The sequence below is a fragment of the Portunus trituberculatus genome, chromosome 41, assembly GCF_017591435.1.
Source record: "Portunus trituberculatus isolate SZX2019 chromosome 41, ASM1759143v1, whole genome shotgun sequence".
Classification (NCBI taxonomy): Eukaryota; Metazoa; Arthropoda; class Malacostraca; order Decapoda; family Portunidae; genus Portunus; species Portunus trituberculatus.
The window spans coordinates 16310063-16328392 of NC_059295.1; the positions used below are offsets into that span (position 1 = coordinate 16310063).

General features: G+C 40.0%; 1 protein-coding gene across 1 annotated transcript in view; it reads right to left on the reverse strand.

Moving 5' to 3' along the window:
* LOC123517098 overlaps positions 1–18330 on the reverse strand; it is a 72088-nt gene that overhangs the window by 14597 nt on the left and 39161 nt on the right. Inside the window, exons 11-23 of the mRNA XM_045276984.1 lie at positions 17622–17951; positions 17221–17480; positions 14624–14832; positions 14186–14370; positions 8531–8691; positions 8107–8209; positions 3344–3456; positions 3161–3230; positions 2208–2285; positions 1855–1919; positions 835–951; positions 385–448; positions 120–281 (exon numbers count right to left, since the gene is read on the reverse strand). Of these exons, the coding sequence (XP_045132919.1) occupies positions 120–281; positions 385–448; positions 835–951; positions 1855–1919; positions 2208–2285; positions 3161–3230; positions 3344–3456; positions 8107–8209; positions 8531–8691; positions 14186–14370; positions 14624–14832; positions 17221–17480; positions 17622–17951 (1917 nt within the window). The remainder of the gene's footprint in view (positions 1–119; positions 282–384; positions 449–834; positions 952–1854; positions 1920–2207; positions 2286–3160; positions 3231–3343; positions 3457–8106; positions 8210–8530; positions 8692–14185; positions 14371–14623; positions 14833–17220; positions 17481–17621; positions 17952–18330) is intronic.

Sequence of the window (18330 nt, forward strand, 5' to 3'; positions counted from 1 at the left end):
TGAAAAAAAAAATTGTATATTGTAAAGAGCATTTGACCCTGTGAACCAATCTATAGATCAGCTCCTTCATGAATCTCTTTAAACATACGATGTGTGTGAGCGAGACATGCAGCCCTCACCTGGCAGCTCCTGGATGCCTCGCCTGCCCGGTGCTGCTTGAGGCGGTTGAGAGCTGTGCGTCGCCACTGCAGCTGTCTCCCTGGGTCTATGGCACCCTCAGCCACGTGGTCGCTTCCCCCAGGGTGCCCTGCAGATCCCACACGATCCACCACTTCCCGAACCTCCATGCAGATAAGTCATCCATAGTAAGTTTTTTAGATAACCACTATTCTTGTATAAAGTGCTATTCAGTTACATAATGATAAGCATGATAATTCCACATACCTGGGCCTCTAGAGCAGCCAGACTGTGGTGCTCCTCTCCCTCATCACTGGTGTCCCCTTCACTGCTGCAGGATGGTAAAAAATTATGTTAGACCAAACATCTCAGAGACCTTCACTTCATCATTATCAAATAAGAACAATAAATGTACATTCTCTTAATGGATACAGAAAAAGAAGGATTGGAATAATTTTTGAAAACAGGAAAATTCAAGAAGTAAATCCCATCATAGAAACTATATTTACTTGTTAGTCTTGCTACTTTTATTATACTAAATACATTTAATTGTGAATTTAATAATATTGAGGAGAAAGCAGCATTTAAAGATTAGACTAAATACCTCATCTTTTGTATGTTTCAATGGCAGCATCATGAACAAAAGCAGACATTTATCTAATTTTAGCAAACAAGAATTGTTCTTCAAACAGGCTAAAACATAATAAATAAACTAACCTGGCAGGTTTTCTTGCCAATGGGTGGGCTGGACGGGGTGTGAGGTAGGTGGCGTCACCCTGCTCCCCTGCTGCTCCTTCCCCACTCACTGCTGACGTCAAGGAACTGCCGCCACCTCTGCACAATTGATTACAAAAACATTTACCATATGAAAGATTACACATTCAGAGCAAAATCTTGAGAGTTTTGCAATACACTGATCAAAATGATATAGCAAGAGATTCAAACAATACACTCATACCTCAATGTTACAGACTAAAGAAAGAAATATTGGTTCGATGAAGCTGATTGTCTGTAGGTACCACACCAAGGTTAGGTTACATTAGTAGTGTCTAACATCAACTGTTACATTGTGATACACAGAAGAGTAAATACAGTATAGTACTGTACTTTTAATTGAGCACACTATCCAAAAAAATACCTGTAATCAGCATATTCAGTACATATAGTTTGCCTTACAAATATCTGAAACCGTTTGATTTTTCTTACAACATATTGCTCACACACCCACTTCACAAACACATCACTTTGTAACTTTTTGATCAACTCATGCTTCTGTGCTACTGTTAAATTCACCTTTTCCTTTTTTCTACTTCATTCCTGAAAATTATGATAATTCAAACACAACACATAAAAAAAAGGATAAAAACCATGGGGAAATACACGTTATTACACTGATGACCCCCTGCCAAATAGTGGTCAGTTCTCAAAACAGTGGCTCATGTCCAGTGTTACTTGATTTTGATCTCAAGATTCTTCTTGAGCACAGGCCCTTCAAACTGAGTTGGCTAGATTTTGTCCAGTACTTCCAGAATCCATTAAATTTAGGGAGGTCTGGAGTACTGAAGTATGAGTGTACACACATAACTCTCCCTGTGAGTATTCTTACATTATCATAACTGCACAAAAGCATATTAACAATCAGAAAACAAAATATCTATTACAATTATCTCTTAAATCAAGTAGAGTATAGTCATGCTTACAATAAATCTACCACACATTTCCAATATTCATCCTCACCTGCCAGCATCCCCTGAGTTTCCTGCACGGATCTGTCTCAACCAGTCAGCCAGCAGGCTTTGTACCTGAGGGAGTAAAGACCAGTACAATATCTTCATGATACCAGGTCTTGAAATCTTGCACCCTGGAAGCTCTATCATATAATGAGAGAGAGAGAGAGAGAGAGAGAGAGAGAGAGAGAGAGAGAGAGAGAGAGAGAGAGAGAGAGAGAGAGAGAGAGAGAGAGAGAGAGAGAGAGAGAGAGAGAGAGAGAGAGAGAGAGAGAGAGAGAGAGAGAGAGAGAGAGAGAGAGAGAGAGAGAGAGAGAGAGAGAGAGAGAGCCACTAACTATGAGGTATCCATCCCAGCTCTACCTTCACCACTACAAGCGACTGAGGGGTTTCCGTGTCTCCTGCTGCCCCGCCATCCATCACCTCCCGTCCTTGGCAGATCTGATGGATGGAATGTAAACCAGAAAAACTTATATTCCTATGGGGTCAAAATATGTTCATAAACACAGCATTACTACTGACAACCTTGGTTTCTAAGTAAGATTCAATTTCAGATAATCAGTTTCAATTTTTGCTCCATTGGGCTGAGTAGATACCTAAGGAAAAATCTTGATATCTAATTGGGTACTGTATACTGTCATAATCAGCAAACACCAGCCTTGCTTCAGGACTGCATTGGCTACTCAAGATTTATCAGCAAGCATAAAAAATGGAATGAGAGAAATTAGCTGATTTATATCTCAAGTGCATCATTCATCTGCACTCACACCCACAGCAACTAGGACCAGTATCAATTATCATTGCCAGTATTTACACAAGCACATTTGTGGCATCCGTGTTGCTTCCCCTCTCTGACATAAGTCCAGCTGCCTTCATAGAGAAGCTAAATGCTGAAAGGTATCGATGAAGATATGCCACTGCTGCGTAGTAAAAAACACTTTGTATGATGTCCTGCAAGTTTCACATTCTAAATTCACATAGTTTGCTATGTTGACACCATTTATGCTCAACATGTGAAGATCAATGACTGAATGACATCCCCATAACTTGTCTGCCTCACACTCATCACTACAAACACCAAAGTATGAGCATAACATAATGTGTTTCCTCCTGTAAACAGAACTGCTCATACATCACCAAAGCTGCAATGAACACTGACACTGGTGACCTACACAATACTGGTCATTGTTGTTATGAAGGTGAGTGAGGAAGTGAGAAGCGTCTGAGATGCCAGTAAATCAATTTGTCCCCAGGTAGTGTGTGTGCTGCCATGACACAAGATTGGTGATCACTGACTGTAAGATTAATGAACTCACCTGAGCTAACCTGCTGAGGAGAGCAAATACCTCCTCTGAATGGTCAACAGCTGTGAGCACCTTCCCAGAACTGTAATGGCAATGATATGGTTTCTTTTAAAAGCAGGTATATAAAAAATCAATTATCAAAAGGTAGTGGAGTCAGGCAAACTGAAGGAAAGGAATCACTTAATTTGTGATCACCTGAGAAACTGGACAGCCGGCACAGAGACAAGGGGATTCCAGGAGTACAGAGTGCGCAGCTTGCCGAGCAGTACCTCCAGTCGCTCCAGCTCAAGGCTGCTGGCAGACACCACCTGCAAACCACCAATAGGAATAGTTATTAGTTAATTATGAGATCACCGTAACTTACCTTGGTAAGTGTGCGATGATCGGAGTTCCTCCTAAGCTGTGCTGCCCAGTTGTTGCGTGGTCATGCATGACTGGCGGTGCATGCATCTAGAGCTCAGATTTCGTCTCAGGTTGGGGATGAGTAGTGATGGTTTGTATGGATATTCACAATAAAACAACCATACAATTTTATAACAATAAATTGAACCCATACAGGTGAGTGAGGTAGGCCAAAAAACGGTCCCAGCTCAGATATGAGCGGTAGACCAAGGCACAAGGCATACTTAAACCAACAACCATGCCTTTAGACCTAACAACATGAAATAAATCCGAAAGGTGCCCAAGCAAACAAGGGACAACAATACAACGGGATGGGTGGGCATGCATGACCATGCAACAACTGGGCAGCACAGCTTAGGAGGAACTCCGATCATCGCACACTTACCAAGGTAAGTTACGATGATCTCATAATTCCTCCACAGCTGTCTGCCCAGCTTGCGTGAAGTCATGCATGACTATTCGTAGCTTCATCCCCAACCAATCCAAATGAAGTACTGTACATACAGTCCGAAAAGCATCTATACATGTAAGACCTAAAATTACTGCCTGTACAACTATACCTATCGGATATTTAGACATATAAATAGATTGCTAACTTACATATAAACTCATATGATTAAATAGAAAACTGTACACTTGAAAAAATGATTAAATAGAAAACTGTACACTTGAAAATAAGTAAATAGAAAAACTACACTTGAAAATGAGTAAATAGAAAAACTGTACACTTGAAACAGCCTATTACCTGTTCCCTGTATATGCATTCAAAATGATCTCACCAAAAGTACCCACAGGTAAAATGGACTTGTTATAATGTTTGGTGAATGTTGATTCCCGTTTCCACCCAATTGACTTTTTAAAGTCTCCCAGGCCATGCCTGATTTAAAAACCTTAGAAGTGGAAGCTGATCTGACTGAGTAGGTATTAAATAAATCTTAACTTATGCCAGATTCTGTCATAAGGTCTCTGATCCATCTGGTAACTGTGGTCTTAGACGCTGGGCCAAGAGGTTTCCTAGTCGTTAACAAGAGCTTAGTTTGATCAGACCCTGTCCGTAATTTGCTCATTAGTTGTAAATATGTGGAAATGGCATGAACAATACATAATTTTTTATTTGTAGGAAATGCTTTGAAGCCTATGGTCTGCACATGATGTCTGATATTAGTTGTTTTTAGTGGATCTCCAATTTTAAAAATGATCTCATTGTCAGTGACATATTCCTGATGTCTAAGCAATCTATGGTCTGAAACCTTTGGCCAGATAAAATGAGGAGCAAACCTGCCACTTTCTTGGCTAAAGAGGAAAGACAGAGTTGATTATTGTGTCTCCAAACATTGAATGTATGTAAAAATGCATCAGAGTCCCATGTAAAATTATTTTTGGGGAATTTTGACCGTTGTTTAGCTGCTGATTTCATAAATAAACACAACATCTCATTCTGACCTGCAGGGACACCATTGATTTTTGCAACTGCAGAAATAGCTGACCTGGCAACATTGAGGCTACTATAGCTGTACCCTGAACCATTTGCCTTCCCGTTATGGAAAAGCAGGAATAAATGGTCTAACAGTTTAGTTACAGGGGGAAAAAATGGATCAACTTTTTCTTGTACACAAAACTTGTTCCAGATTTTGATATGCCTCCCATATGCCTCAAGAGTTTTCTCGTTCCAGGCCTTGAGTAAAAAGTCGGTAACCGCTTCCGAAAATCCTGACCTGCGGAAGGATCCCCTGAGAGAGGCCAGACTGCCAACTGTAGGTTCCTGATTGGGTGGTTTCATTGTGGATCCTGAGGCAGATAGAGGCACTTGCGAGGAAGCAGCCGAGGCATACCCTGCAGAAGGCGTAGGGCCTCTGCGAACCATGGCTGTGTTCTCCACAGTGGAAGTATGGCTAACAGAGATGCCTTTTCTTCCCGTAGTTTGTGAATGATGTCTTTTATGACCCTAAAAGGAGGAAAAGCATATAGGGAAGAATCAATATTCCAATTACATGAAAAAGCATTCGTGCCTAATGTCTCACGATCAGGTTTCCAGGAATAGAAAAGAGGCAATTGAGTGTTGATGCGAGTGGCAAAGAGGTCAATAGTTGGTTCACCATACAATCTGCAGATGTCATTGAAAACAGTAGGCATAAGCCGCCATTCCTTGTTAAAATCTCTCACGGGAGGCTAAATCAGCGGTGATATTCAGAGAACCTAAAATATATTCAGCTGATAGTTCGATGTTTCTGTCCTGAGCCCAGTCAAATATGGCTTCTGTCACATCCAGCAAATGATGTTTGATGCTTCCACAATTGTTAATACTCACAACTGCTGTAGTATTGTCAGATCTAATATGAATGTGTTTATTGGTGACATCCCAGAAGAGCGTTTTCAAACCGAAAAAAACAGCTGTTAATTCTAAAATATTTATGTGTTCTTTCTCATACTCTGCCCAGTGTCCTCCAGTAACTGTGTCACCAGTAGAAGCCCCCCAACCAGACATTGAGGCATCTATGGTGATAATGAAGTCAGGGCCAGGTGTATATAAGGATCTAACACAAGAATGGATATTGGATGTCCACCAGGTTATTTTCTCATAAAGGCACAATAAGGCCTCATAGTCACCACAATGTTGTTTAAGTGCATCATTCCTTAGCACCTCCAGATATTTATATTTTAAAGGAGCATACTTGACAGAGTCACCTGCAGCTACTACATTGCCAATAAACACAGCAAGGTCTCTAATTCTGACATCATTCTGACTCAATAATTGTAAACCCAAATTCCTGATCTTATCTGCTTTACTGTGTGTTAGTTTGATGGTCATGTCAGTGGAGTTCAAGACAAAGCCTAAATATTCAATTGCATGGCTGGGCTGGAGTTCTGATTTCTCCAAATTAATTGTAAAACCTAATTGGTCTAATGTGGAAGCAATATACATGACGTCAGTAATTAATTTTTCCTTCGAGTCTGCTATAATAAGGCAATCATCAATGTAAATAGTTGTTAATATGCCTAAAGCCCTGAAGTGTGAGAAAGGGACCTTCAACAATTTGGTGAAAAGGCGAGGGGAAGAGGAAAACCCGAGGCAAACAAGTGAACTGCCATAAGAAACCATTCCATGAAAATTTTAACCAAGAGCGATCCTCTCTGCACACGGGAACAGAAAAATAAGCATGTTTCAAGTCAATTGAGGCAAGGAAACAATTATGTGTAATCAGTGGTAAAACATCTCTCAGTGTTTCCATTTTAAAATGACAATACTCCACATATTCATTTAAGTATTTCAAGTTCAGTACCATCTCTCTTTAATCTAGGGAAAATATTGGAGCAAAAACCCGAGGAACCAGGAGTTGCTCTCTCAACAATACGTTGTTGAATAAATACATCCATGGCAGCATCAATAGCTTGTATGTCCTTCTGAGAGAAATGCAATGGAGTGGGTATTTGGTATTGTGATGGCAAATCATAAAAAGAAAAGAGGAACTTTCCCTGAACAGTGTTAGTCCCCAAGGATCACTGGATAATTTTTGCCACAATGGAAGAGACTGTTGAATTTTCTCTCCCATGAAATTCATAGGGGTATTAAGCAGGGTGAAATCATTCATGTTAGAAATTTGCCAAAGATAATCAGTGTCCTCTGGTAAGTTATTTGTTGCCAAAGTGGCCCCGTCCTCTGCTTCCTCTACCGCAAAGTTTACCTCTGTAGTTGCTGGTTCCAGAACCTCTACTCCCTTTCCGAAAGGTATAAGAATTATTCCTCTTTGTCCTGAATCATTTAGGATTGATATGTTTTTATTTTCCTTGAATTGTTTAACCATATCCACAATGTTGGTTTCAAACAATTTATCACCAGTCATGTGTTTATCTTTGACAGTTTTCTGGAGAGATTTGGCTTTTAGTTTATCAGTGATAAGATCCCTTCTCATTAAATTTAGATAATTAAAAAGTGGTAAGAGCATGCCAAGGCTGTCATTGATGTCTTTATATGATTCCAAAACAGAAGGGACCTGTGAATTTGCATGTTTGTCAACATATCTAATGAGAGGAATGAGAGCTTTACCCAACAGTGAATTTGTTTGAGCCAATTTATTCTCCATCCTGCGATGTTGATAATCAAGAATGGAGAGGGCATGAGCATCAGATTCTGGAACCTTTAATTCTTTAATATTGGATGGAATAGACCATTGATCAGCTAACAGTCTGGCTTTTTTGTCATCAGGAACCATGTGCAAATAAACTCTAATTTTCTTTGCTAAGGTCTCTGTAACAGGAGCACCATCAGCCTCATCAAAGTCAAAGGCAGCACCCAGACTGCAACCAATGGCCACATGTTGGTCAGTTGTTACAGGAAAACCTAAAAAATCCTCTCCTGAACTGGTGGAAGCCCTAACATTAACCTGTGATGACATTTGGGAGGGATGCAGGGCGTATGGGTACAAAGCCCCACTATGAGGAGTCTGGGAGACATCCTGAGACACATTAGGATTGTTCAAATAGTTCCTACAGTAGCATTGTATGGGTACATCAAGTGAGTGTGAGTTGTGGATGGGATATTCATACATGTCCTTTACCTTGTTCATATTGTCAGTGGTGTGTTTGTGTAGTGTGCTAGAGATAGAAGGATGAAGAGGGATCTCCTCCAGCAAAGTAGCTCCTTCCTCCACTTCATCAGCTCTGAAAAGAAATGCATAAATGATATCAAATATAATTATAGGTGTGTACATTTTTCAGCTGTGCAATATTACCTGCAATGATACCTGAATACATTTTCTTGTATTTGAGTAATTCTATACATCAGGATATCAAAAATGTAAGTAGTACAGGTGTAAGTATAGGATTAATTTTCTAGTTAGACTTTAGTCCCAGTGTAAGTGTTACTGTAATGTGCTTGAGACTAAGTACAGTACATGTGCTATTATTACTGCCGTAAGTACATTTTGCTAGAACCAGTCTAAGTTTACCATGCTTTTAACACACATTATGTAGAGTATGCACCTAAGAGTAACTTTCCGGAAATCCCATTTCAACTTGGAAAGTTTTTGCTGAAGAAGTGTGGCTCTGTTCTCCATAGCTGTCCTTCGCTTCTCCCCTGCGTCCTTTTGTGCGCGCTGCTCCAAGCTGGGGCCCACGGTACTGCTCCCCACACCTCGCACACTCTGTAGACACACACACACACACACGACAATGAGTATCTGATCCTGAGAGAAGAATATGCCAGTTGAAGCACATAATCACACAGTAAGAAGCTGAGGAAGGGAAGATGTCTAAGAGATATTAAAAAGTATAGTTTCCCGCAAAGATGTGTTGAGATGTGGAACAGTTTGAATGAAGAAGTGGTGTCTGCAACGAGTGTGCATAGTTTTAAAGAAAGATTGGATAAGTGTAGATATGGAGACGGGGCCACACGAGCATAAAGCCCAGGCCCTGTAAAACTACAACTAGGTAAATACAACTAGGTAAATATACACACACACACACACACACACACACACACACACACACACACACACACACACACACACACACACACACACACACACACGGCCCGGTAGCTCAGTGGTTAGAGCGCTGGCTTCACAAGCCAGATGACCGGGGTTCAATTCCCCGGCCAGGTGGAGATATTTGGGTGTGTCTCCTTTCACGTGTAGCCCCTGTTCACTTAGCAGTGAGTAGGTACGGGATGTAAATCGAGGAGTTGTGACCTTGTTGTCCCGGTGTGTGGTGTGTGCCTGGTCTCAGACCTATCCCAAGATCGGAAATAATGAGCTCTGAGCTCGTTCCGTAGGGTAAAGTCTGGCTGTCTCGTCAGAGACTGCAGCAGATCAAACAGTGAATTACACACACACTTAGGAGTGACGATGGAAGAAAACAATCAACCAGTAAGCCATTTTGATAGAATTTTTAGAGAAACATAATTTGCTAAGGAATATTAAAGTAGCATTTCACTACATGGACAAAGAAATGATGAAGAAATTGATAAGTACTATAATAAGACCCAGATTGGAATATGCAGGAGTAGTGTGGACCCCTCATAAAAAGAAACACATAAGGAAGTTGGAGAGACTACAAAAAATGGCTACAAGAATGGTTCCAGAATTTGAAGGGATGACATCTACCAACTCTGGAACAAAGAAGGGAGAGAGGAGATCTGATTCAAGTTTATAAATTGATCAACGGAATGGATCAAGTGGATAATGAGAAACTGATCCTGAGAGAAGAATATGACATCCGAAGCACAAGATCGCATAGTAAAAAGCTGAGAAAAGGAAGATGTCTGAGAGATGTTAAAAAATATAGTTTCCCGCAAAGATGTATTGAGACATGGAACAGTTTAAATGAAGAAGTAGTGTCTGCAACGAGTGTGCATACTTTTAAAGTAAGATTGCATAAGTGTAGATATGGAGACGGGGCCACACGAGCATAAAGCCCAGGCCCTGTAAAACTACAACTAGGTAAAACTACAACTAGGTAAACACACACACACACACACGAGACATTAGAAAACATAGTTTTTCAAATAGAAGCATAGAAATATGGAACAATTTGGATGAAACTGGTTCAAGCAAGTAATATTCATGACTTTAAGGCTAAACTAGAAGACTATAGGCATAGAGACAGGACAGCACAAGCATAGCTCTTTTCCTGTAAAACACAACTAGGTAAACACACACACACACACACACACACACACACACACACACACACACACACACACACACACACACACACACAGGTAAGGAAGGTAAAATTGAAAAACTGTTTGAAAAGTATGGGGGCCTGGAAACGAGTTATGACAATGTAAAGAAAGACTGTGCCGATATGAAGAAGGAAAATGAAGCACTGAAAGAGGAAGTTAAGCTAATTAAAGTGAATTGCGAAAAATGTGGAGAATCTCTAGGAAAAGTGATGGAGAAGCAGGCTGAATGGAAAAAAAGTCAGGAAGTGGAAAGAAAGGAGGTAAATTACAAAGTTGCAAGTCTGGAAAAGGAAATCAAAGAGTCTGGGAGAAAACTTTGGGCCTTGCTGAAATTATAGATCAACAGATCATAGAAGAGAAGATTGCTGAGAAAGTGGTGAAGGTTATTAAGTCAAATGAGACATTGGTGAGGAAACTGTAGACAAAAAGAGATGTGTGGTGATATTTGGTGTGGAGGAGGATAAGACACCGAGTAAAATGGAGAGAGAAAAACATAAAAAGGTGATAAATAATATCATTAATGTGGTGCAGGAGGAGGAAAAGACCTAGTACAAGAAATAGAGGACTTCCATAGAATTGGAAAGTTCACAAGAGAAGGTATGAGGCCAATAAGAATCAAACTTAAGTCACAAAAGGATGTAGATGAATTGGTGGAGAAGTCATGGAGGCTAGCCCAGCAGGAAACAACAAGGAAGATTTGGTTGAGAAGAGATCTCGGTGAAAAGGAAAGAGAAATGTTAAATGAGTTGAGAAAGGAGGCTTTGAAAAAAATGAAGAGAGGACAGAAGAGGAGAAGAAAGAGTTTTTCTGGAGAATCTTGGATATGAGACTGAGGAAGTGGTTCATAACCCAGAAAAGTACAGCAAGAAAGGACTAAAGAAACTTACGTATGAGCGAATGTAATGTATTCCAACATAAATGGAGTGATATCGGGATTTTAGAACTCAACGATTACTTGAGGGACAAGAACCCAGATATTGTGGGTCTTACTGAAACAAAACTGAGAGAGGGAGAAGACCTGATGATGGTTGGAGAAGGAAATATAATGTTTGGAAAAGAAATAGAGTAGGTAAGATGGGAGGAGGAGTGATGTTGCTGGTTAAAAAGATATAAAGGTGGATCAAGTGAAAGAAGGTATGGGAAAGGCAGAAGTGCTAAAGATCAGAGCAGAAACTAATGAAGGAAAAAGAGGCACTACATAGTGGTGTACGTACCACCTAAGACAAATGCATGGTCAGTACAGGAATATGAAGAAATGATAAGTGATACAGGAACATGTCTGGAAGAAATGTTGGGTGGCTGTGAACGAACTATAATGATGGGAGATTTTAATTGTAAAGAGGTGTGTTGGGAGGACTGGTCAATGGAAGGATCAGAGACAACATGGGGAAATACACTATTGACACTGGCAATGGAAAATGTGTTAACTCAGTGGGTCAAAGAAGATACTAGGTTTGGAGGAGAGGGAGCATCGTCAAGACTGGACTTGGTCTTTAGTACAGAGCCAATGGTCATTGAGGAGATGAGGGTGGAGTGCCCTTTAGCAAAGAGTGATCATGCAGTTTTGGAGTTCAAGGTGATAGATGAAGAGAAATCTAGAAGAAATGAAGAATATAAAGTGGGAAGATGGAATTATGCCAAGACAGATTTTGGAAACCTAAAGAAATTCTTTCAAGAGACAAATTGGATGAAATTCAAGAGTGCTAAGGAGCAAATGAAAAGTGGAAGGAATTTATAAAAATATACAAAGAAGGTGAGAAAAATTTGTACCAATAAGACAACATAGAGAAGTTGGAAAGCAGGACTGGTTTAACGATAGATGTGAAAAGGCTAGAACAAGAAAAGAGGATGCATGGAAGAGGTGGAGAAGGAAAAGACGGATTAAGCAGTGGGAAAGTTACAAAAGAGCAAGAAATGAATATGTGTTGATTAGAAGAGAAGAAAGAAAGAAACAAGAAAAGGATATAATTGATAAATGTAAAGACCAACCAAGGCTTTTTACAGACATGTGAACAACAACATCAAAAATAGAGAAAGTATTGAAAGTTTAGAAGTAAATGGAGTATGCAGTGAAGATCCCAGGAAATGGCAGAGGCTATGAATGGATGCTTTCGGAAGGTATTCACAAAGGAGACTGCTTTTGACAAACCACTGGTAATGGAACAGAAAGGGATTATGAAGGAGTTTCAAGTAACTGTGGAGGAGATCAAGAACATGATGGGGAGTTTAGAAGTGAGAAAAGCTGTGGGACCTGATGGGGTATCAGGATGGATTTTAAGAGAATGCAGGGAGCAACTGGCAGAAAAAGTTTGTGAAGTAATTGATGCCTCATTAAGGGAAGGTGTAGTGCCCCAAGACTGGAAAAGAGCTAACATTGTCCCAATCTATAAATCAGGTAACAAGAGAGACCCATTGAACTATAGACCAGTGTCACTTACAAGTGTGGTAGCTAAGATGTGTGAGAGGGTGGTGAAGAATAGATGGACAGACTTCTTGGAGAAAAATGACATACTTTGTGAGTGTCAATTTGGTTTTAGAAAAGGGCGTTCATGCACGACAAACCTGATATGTTACTATTCGAGGGTGATAGATGTAATACAGGAAAGAGATGGTTGGGCTGATGGAATATATCTGGATTTAAAAAAGGCCTTTGATAAGGTACCACACCGGAGACTGATCTGGAAACTTGAAATGGTAGGAGGAGTGCATGGCAGTTTACTAAAATGGATGGAAGACTTTTGGTAGGAAGAGAAATGAGAACAATAATTAAGGACAGACCATCAGAATGGGGATTGGTGGAGAGTGGAGTTCCACAGGGATCAGTGTTGGCACCAGTAATGTTCGCGGTCTACATAAATGACATGGTGGATGGGGTGTCCAGTTATGTGAGCCTATTTGCAGACGATGCAAAATTGTTAAGAAAAGTGAGATGTGACAAAGATTGCGAACTACTCCAGGAAGACTTGGACAGAATATGGAAATGGAGCTGTACATGGCAAATGGAGTTCAACACGACAAAATGCAAGAAAATAGAGTTTGGCAAGAGTGAAAGAAGAATCAGGAGTATGTACAAGATAGGAAATGAAGACATAAAACCAGTCATGAAGAAAAAGACCTTGGGGTGACAATTACCAATGACCTATCGCCAGAGAGACATATAAACAAAATAATTGGAGAAGTATTGAACTTATTGAGGAACATAAGAGTGGCGTTCAGATATTTAGATGAAGAAATGATGAAGAAAATAATTACTGCAATGATAAGACCGAGGCTTGAATATGCAACAATACAGTGGGCTCGAACTTAAAGAAACACATAAGGAAACTAGAGAAAGTACAGAGGGCTGCAACAAAATGGTGCCTGACTTAAGAGATTTGACTTATGAAGACAGACTGAAAAGAATGCAACTTCCGACCCTGGAAAACAGAAGAGAAAGGGGAGACCTGATAGCAATATACAGAGTGATGATTGGCATGGAAAAATGGATAGGGAAGATCTGTGTATGTGGAATGAAAGAATGTCGAGAGGGCATGGGAAAAACTAAAAATGGCCACTTATAGGAGAGATGTGAAAAATATAGCTTCCTCATAGAAGGGTGGAAACATGGAATAGTTTAGACGTGGAAGTGGTCAACGCAAGGAATATTCATGATTTTAAGAAAAAGCTGGACATTAATAGATATGGAGACGGGACAACACGAGCATAGCTCTTTTCCCGTATGTTACAATTAGGTAAATACAATTAGGTAAATACACACACACACACAAAAAAAAAAAAAAAAAAAAAAACTACTAAAATATGCAGAAATAGATGAATGATGTCATTGCTAGCAACATTCTACTGAAAAATGTGAATAAATACAAATTTCATATATAAATTTTTTTTAGAACTTGACATCATGCATTTTGTATATATAAAATACTCATCTCACTTGAGTTTTGCCAGATGCTCACCACCAAACGAAATTTCCTTTCAGTGCATTGTGGAAGGGGAAAGGAGGCTCCTTTGGCCCTGTACACAAAGAGGTCTCCACCAGCCACCCAGGCAGCAGCCCATGCCCCATTGTCAGCCACACAGGCCACTACTGCTATACTTGTCTTCTCATCACCACTGAACTCATTAAATTTATCATCTTTGCCTGAAAAATTATAATTTTATCAAGCTTTCTGTTAAACATTCCATTCCTCAGTCCATTTCACCATCTTGTAAACTATAAACACTCCTGCTGGTGATTTAGCTTTAATATCAAGGTTATGAAAAATGGAAAGTATATTTCATAGAACTAACTGAAAACATTCTCCATTGAGCAATTTTGAAAAAAAAAAAATGTAATAACATGAAACAATTTCTTGAGAAATAATATTACTTAATATTATTTACAATTTACTTACATTTACATGAGTTGATTGTTGACATAGGCACAATTTTGCTGTTAGCAGCTCCCACAGTCTTTTTATAAGTATCCATCTTTTCTGGGTCACATGAGCAACCATTATTTGATTTGGCAGAGACCCTGATGCTATAGTTTGCATCAGCTTTCCTATGAGTGTGAACCACTTGGCCTCTGGGTGTCACTCCAATCATGGACAATCCATCAGGGCTGTTCAGGACAAGCAGCATCTTTAATAGATCATCATTCAACAACTCTATAATCTGATCATATGTAACATTCTAAGTACAGTGACACTGCAGAATATATCCTTAATCCATTCAATGACTCAGGGTGCAACCAGATTTGAATGGAAGCTGGAATTTTATTTTCCAATGAAAATAATAGGAAACTGATTAATCCATTCATGAGAAAAAAAATAATAGTAAAAATAATATAATTTACATTGCAACCTAATAGATATAGAATGGGAGTAAAATGAGGCAGTATCTAAATCATAAAAGTTGAAAGATGAGGCAGGACATTGCCAGTGGTGGAGACAATAGGGGAATGAGTGAGAGTGGGAGGGAGGGAATAAGTGTAGGTGATGCTGGTGATGGAGGTGGTAGAAAGTGTATTCTGCACACATGTACATATGACTGCATAGTGTAGCGGTTAGCACACTCAGTTCACAACCGAGAAGACCTGGGTTCAAGTTCCAGGCACAGTGAGTCCCAGTGTGTGTTGTGTAGTGTGGTCTCAGTCCTATCTGAAGATTGGTCTATGAGCTCTGAGCTTTTTTTGTAAGGTAAAGGCTGGCTGGGTGACAAGCAGAGGACCATGGTGAATTACACACACACATACACTGCCTATACAACAGCAATGAGAGACCAAACTGCACTACTTTCTTAAAATCCCTTGTCCTTGAGGCATCCTGGTGGATGTGAAGTCATCCAGATTTCTTCAGCATCATCTAACAGCTGACTATTGCAAGTTTTTGCCATCATTCATTCAGCTGGCAGATATCCAACAAATGTTTTGGAAGGAGTGTCAGCTCTGAAGAGCCTGAATGAGGGGTAGAATGTGGAAGGCATGACATGATCCACATATCAATTCATCATCCTAAGGGAAGTTAGTAGGGTGTGACCTTAGTGGGAGGTCAGTCGAAGGTTATAATGAGTTCTGAGTCCTGTTGTGATAATCCTTCTTGAGTACTACCACAACTGGGTGCTAATGTGTTAAGTAACTGAAATTTGAAGCTAATAATCCCTGTCTGTTGTGACTTTGTAGGCAAAAGTCCATAAGACACCAACCCATGAATATGATTTTTTTTCCCCACCAACTCAGACAAGAAACATCCCAATAGGGTAGGTAACCAACAGACAAATCCGCCTCTGCCTCGTCTCGCTGTAGCAGCTGAAGTGGAATGTTGTTGCCATACATGTGCATAGTATTTACTGCATTTGATGACTCATAAGACACAAGGGCTCATAAGACACATCCAGTTTTGGCAGACATTGAAATAAAAAAGAAAGGTAAATGAGCAGATTTAAGCTCTGAATATGAAGTGAAGGATTTCACCTGACATTTGAAGACTCTCACATGCATTTAGATAATTTTCAGATCCCAGTATTTAGCACTTAAAAACTTGAATTAATATTTCCTAGTAGCCTACGTACCAATCTTGTTGTGAGATGCAAACATGTACCTGGCATATGGCGTTAGCACTGACTGTAAGAGACTACAGGGCTAATAATAGTCTTTTTTTTTTTTTTTTTTTTTTTACATGTATGCAAGCTTAAAATGTTAAAAGATAGGTGCAATTTTAACTGTATGAAAGTGTGTCTTACCTCAAGGAATAATGGTATCACACTGTAAAGAACATAGTGAAACTTGCCCGTGCCAAGATCACGATCACCGGTTGAATGTTAATTTTGTTTTGAATAATGTGGTGTATGGTCACTTAGGCAAATTCTTTCTGACTGGTGTCATTCTATGTGAATTACCGTTAAGTATGACCTATTATATATTGTTACCTTGAAAGAAAGAGTTGTACATTTTGAGGTATAGTACCAATCATCACTTTGTTTACGTGTGCAAAGATATCTGGGTTTTGATTTTAGAACCTCTCTTGCCAGAGACTTCCCACCAACCACTGTCTCGATCAATACTGAACTTTGGGCTCATAGGACACAGGTTAATTTCCTGAGACTTTTTTTGGAGAAAAGGTAAGTCTTATAAGCCATCAAATATGGTAAGTATTTTTGTTTGAATGTTTGTTTGTTTGAAATGTATACTACTTGAGTGAGCGTGACCTTAGGTGGAACTGAGGCTTCAGATGGGAACACAATGGTGTGACACCACTGGCAGTGTAGGCACAAGCTGGGTTCACAGATGTATGCCAATGCAAATTCTGGGTATCAGGAAAGAATACTGTACCAGAAGTATCCTAGGGTACCACTGTATTACGTAAATACATTCACCTCATTTTATCATCTTACAAGAATTTATTCTTCCTCAACTCCAAAACTGCTCCTAATACATGCTGCAAAAATAACAGACCTTTACAAGTGAAGAATGCAGCATGTAGGATGACAAAAACAGTGATTGAAAACTTACGCTGTGAGTGTGAGAAGGAGTGGGTGATGTTCATCTTTGGTGCAACAGGTGTGGCTCATCTCCTCTAGCACCTGCTGATGGACAACCTTGCCACCCTCCCACATCATCTGTGGTGCTGGTGAATGCTCCTTCAGGAGCCATGAGTCTGGGGCTGCCCTGAGAGGGAACTGAGAGGTGGATGTGGATGAAGGGCTGGATGATGGGAGAAGAGCAGGGATCTCAAAAGCCAGGCCATCAGGGAGCTCCACCAACACCATTGCCTTCATGGATGTATGAGGAATAATATTTATGTCATTATTGTCATTAAAGTGTACACTATCACTCATCATGACAATTGACCACTTTGTGCTGTTAGCATCTTTATAATTGTCAATTATTCACTGTTAATCATAATATCTCACCCCTTGAACAGTGATTCTCTGTGGCATACACTTCAGCTGGTGAAAGCCAATAGGTTCAAGTTTTGTCAGCTTTGCACCTCTTGTTAACTTGAAGAGGAAAAGTCGACAGTCATCTGCTGAGGTCACAAGGATAGGGGGTGTCCCTTCTCCTTTTCCTCTTGGCTCAGATTCCTTAGTTGTGCTGATATGCTGAATCCTACACTCATGAGGACGTTCCACCTGAATGAGAGTGAGCCGCTTCTCAAATGTCTTCGGTGCCAGGTGCAGCAGAAACACATTCACTGAGCCATCTTCCTGACCTATCACCACCAGATCATCATCCTTCGTCACCTGAAAATAAAGTGCCAAAGTCCCTCTTTTGACCTCTAAAATACCATCTTTTGAGCTGAAATAAAATCTTCTGCCTTCACATATTAGAACACATGTACAAAACAGACCTAAAAACAATAAATAAAACTAATAAGACATGATATAAAGGCTGTAACTCCTGTTTTTCCACCTGTTTCTCTCGCCCACTTTTGTCCTAGCCAAACCACCATTGTCCTTATGCCCACCGGTACCACCTGTTGTGCTGGTAGAGGCTATATCAGTAAATCACCAGAATTCGTTCACATGCTAGCAGAACAGAGGTTAGCACAAACAAGATGGCTGAAGGGGACTCTCACACTGCATTCTGATACGTTTTGAGAGAGGTCTGACGTCACCAGGG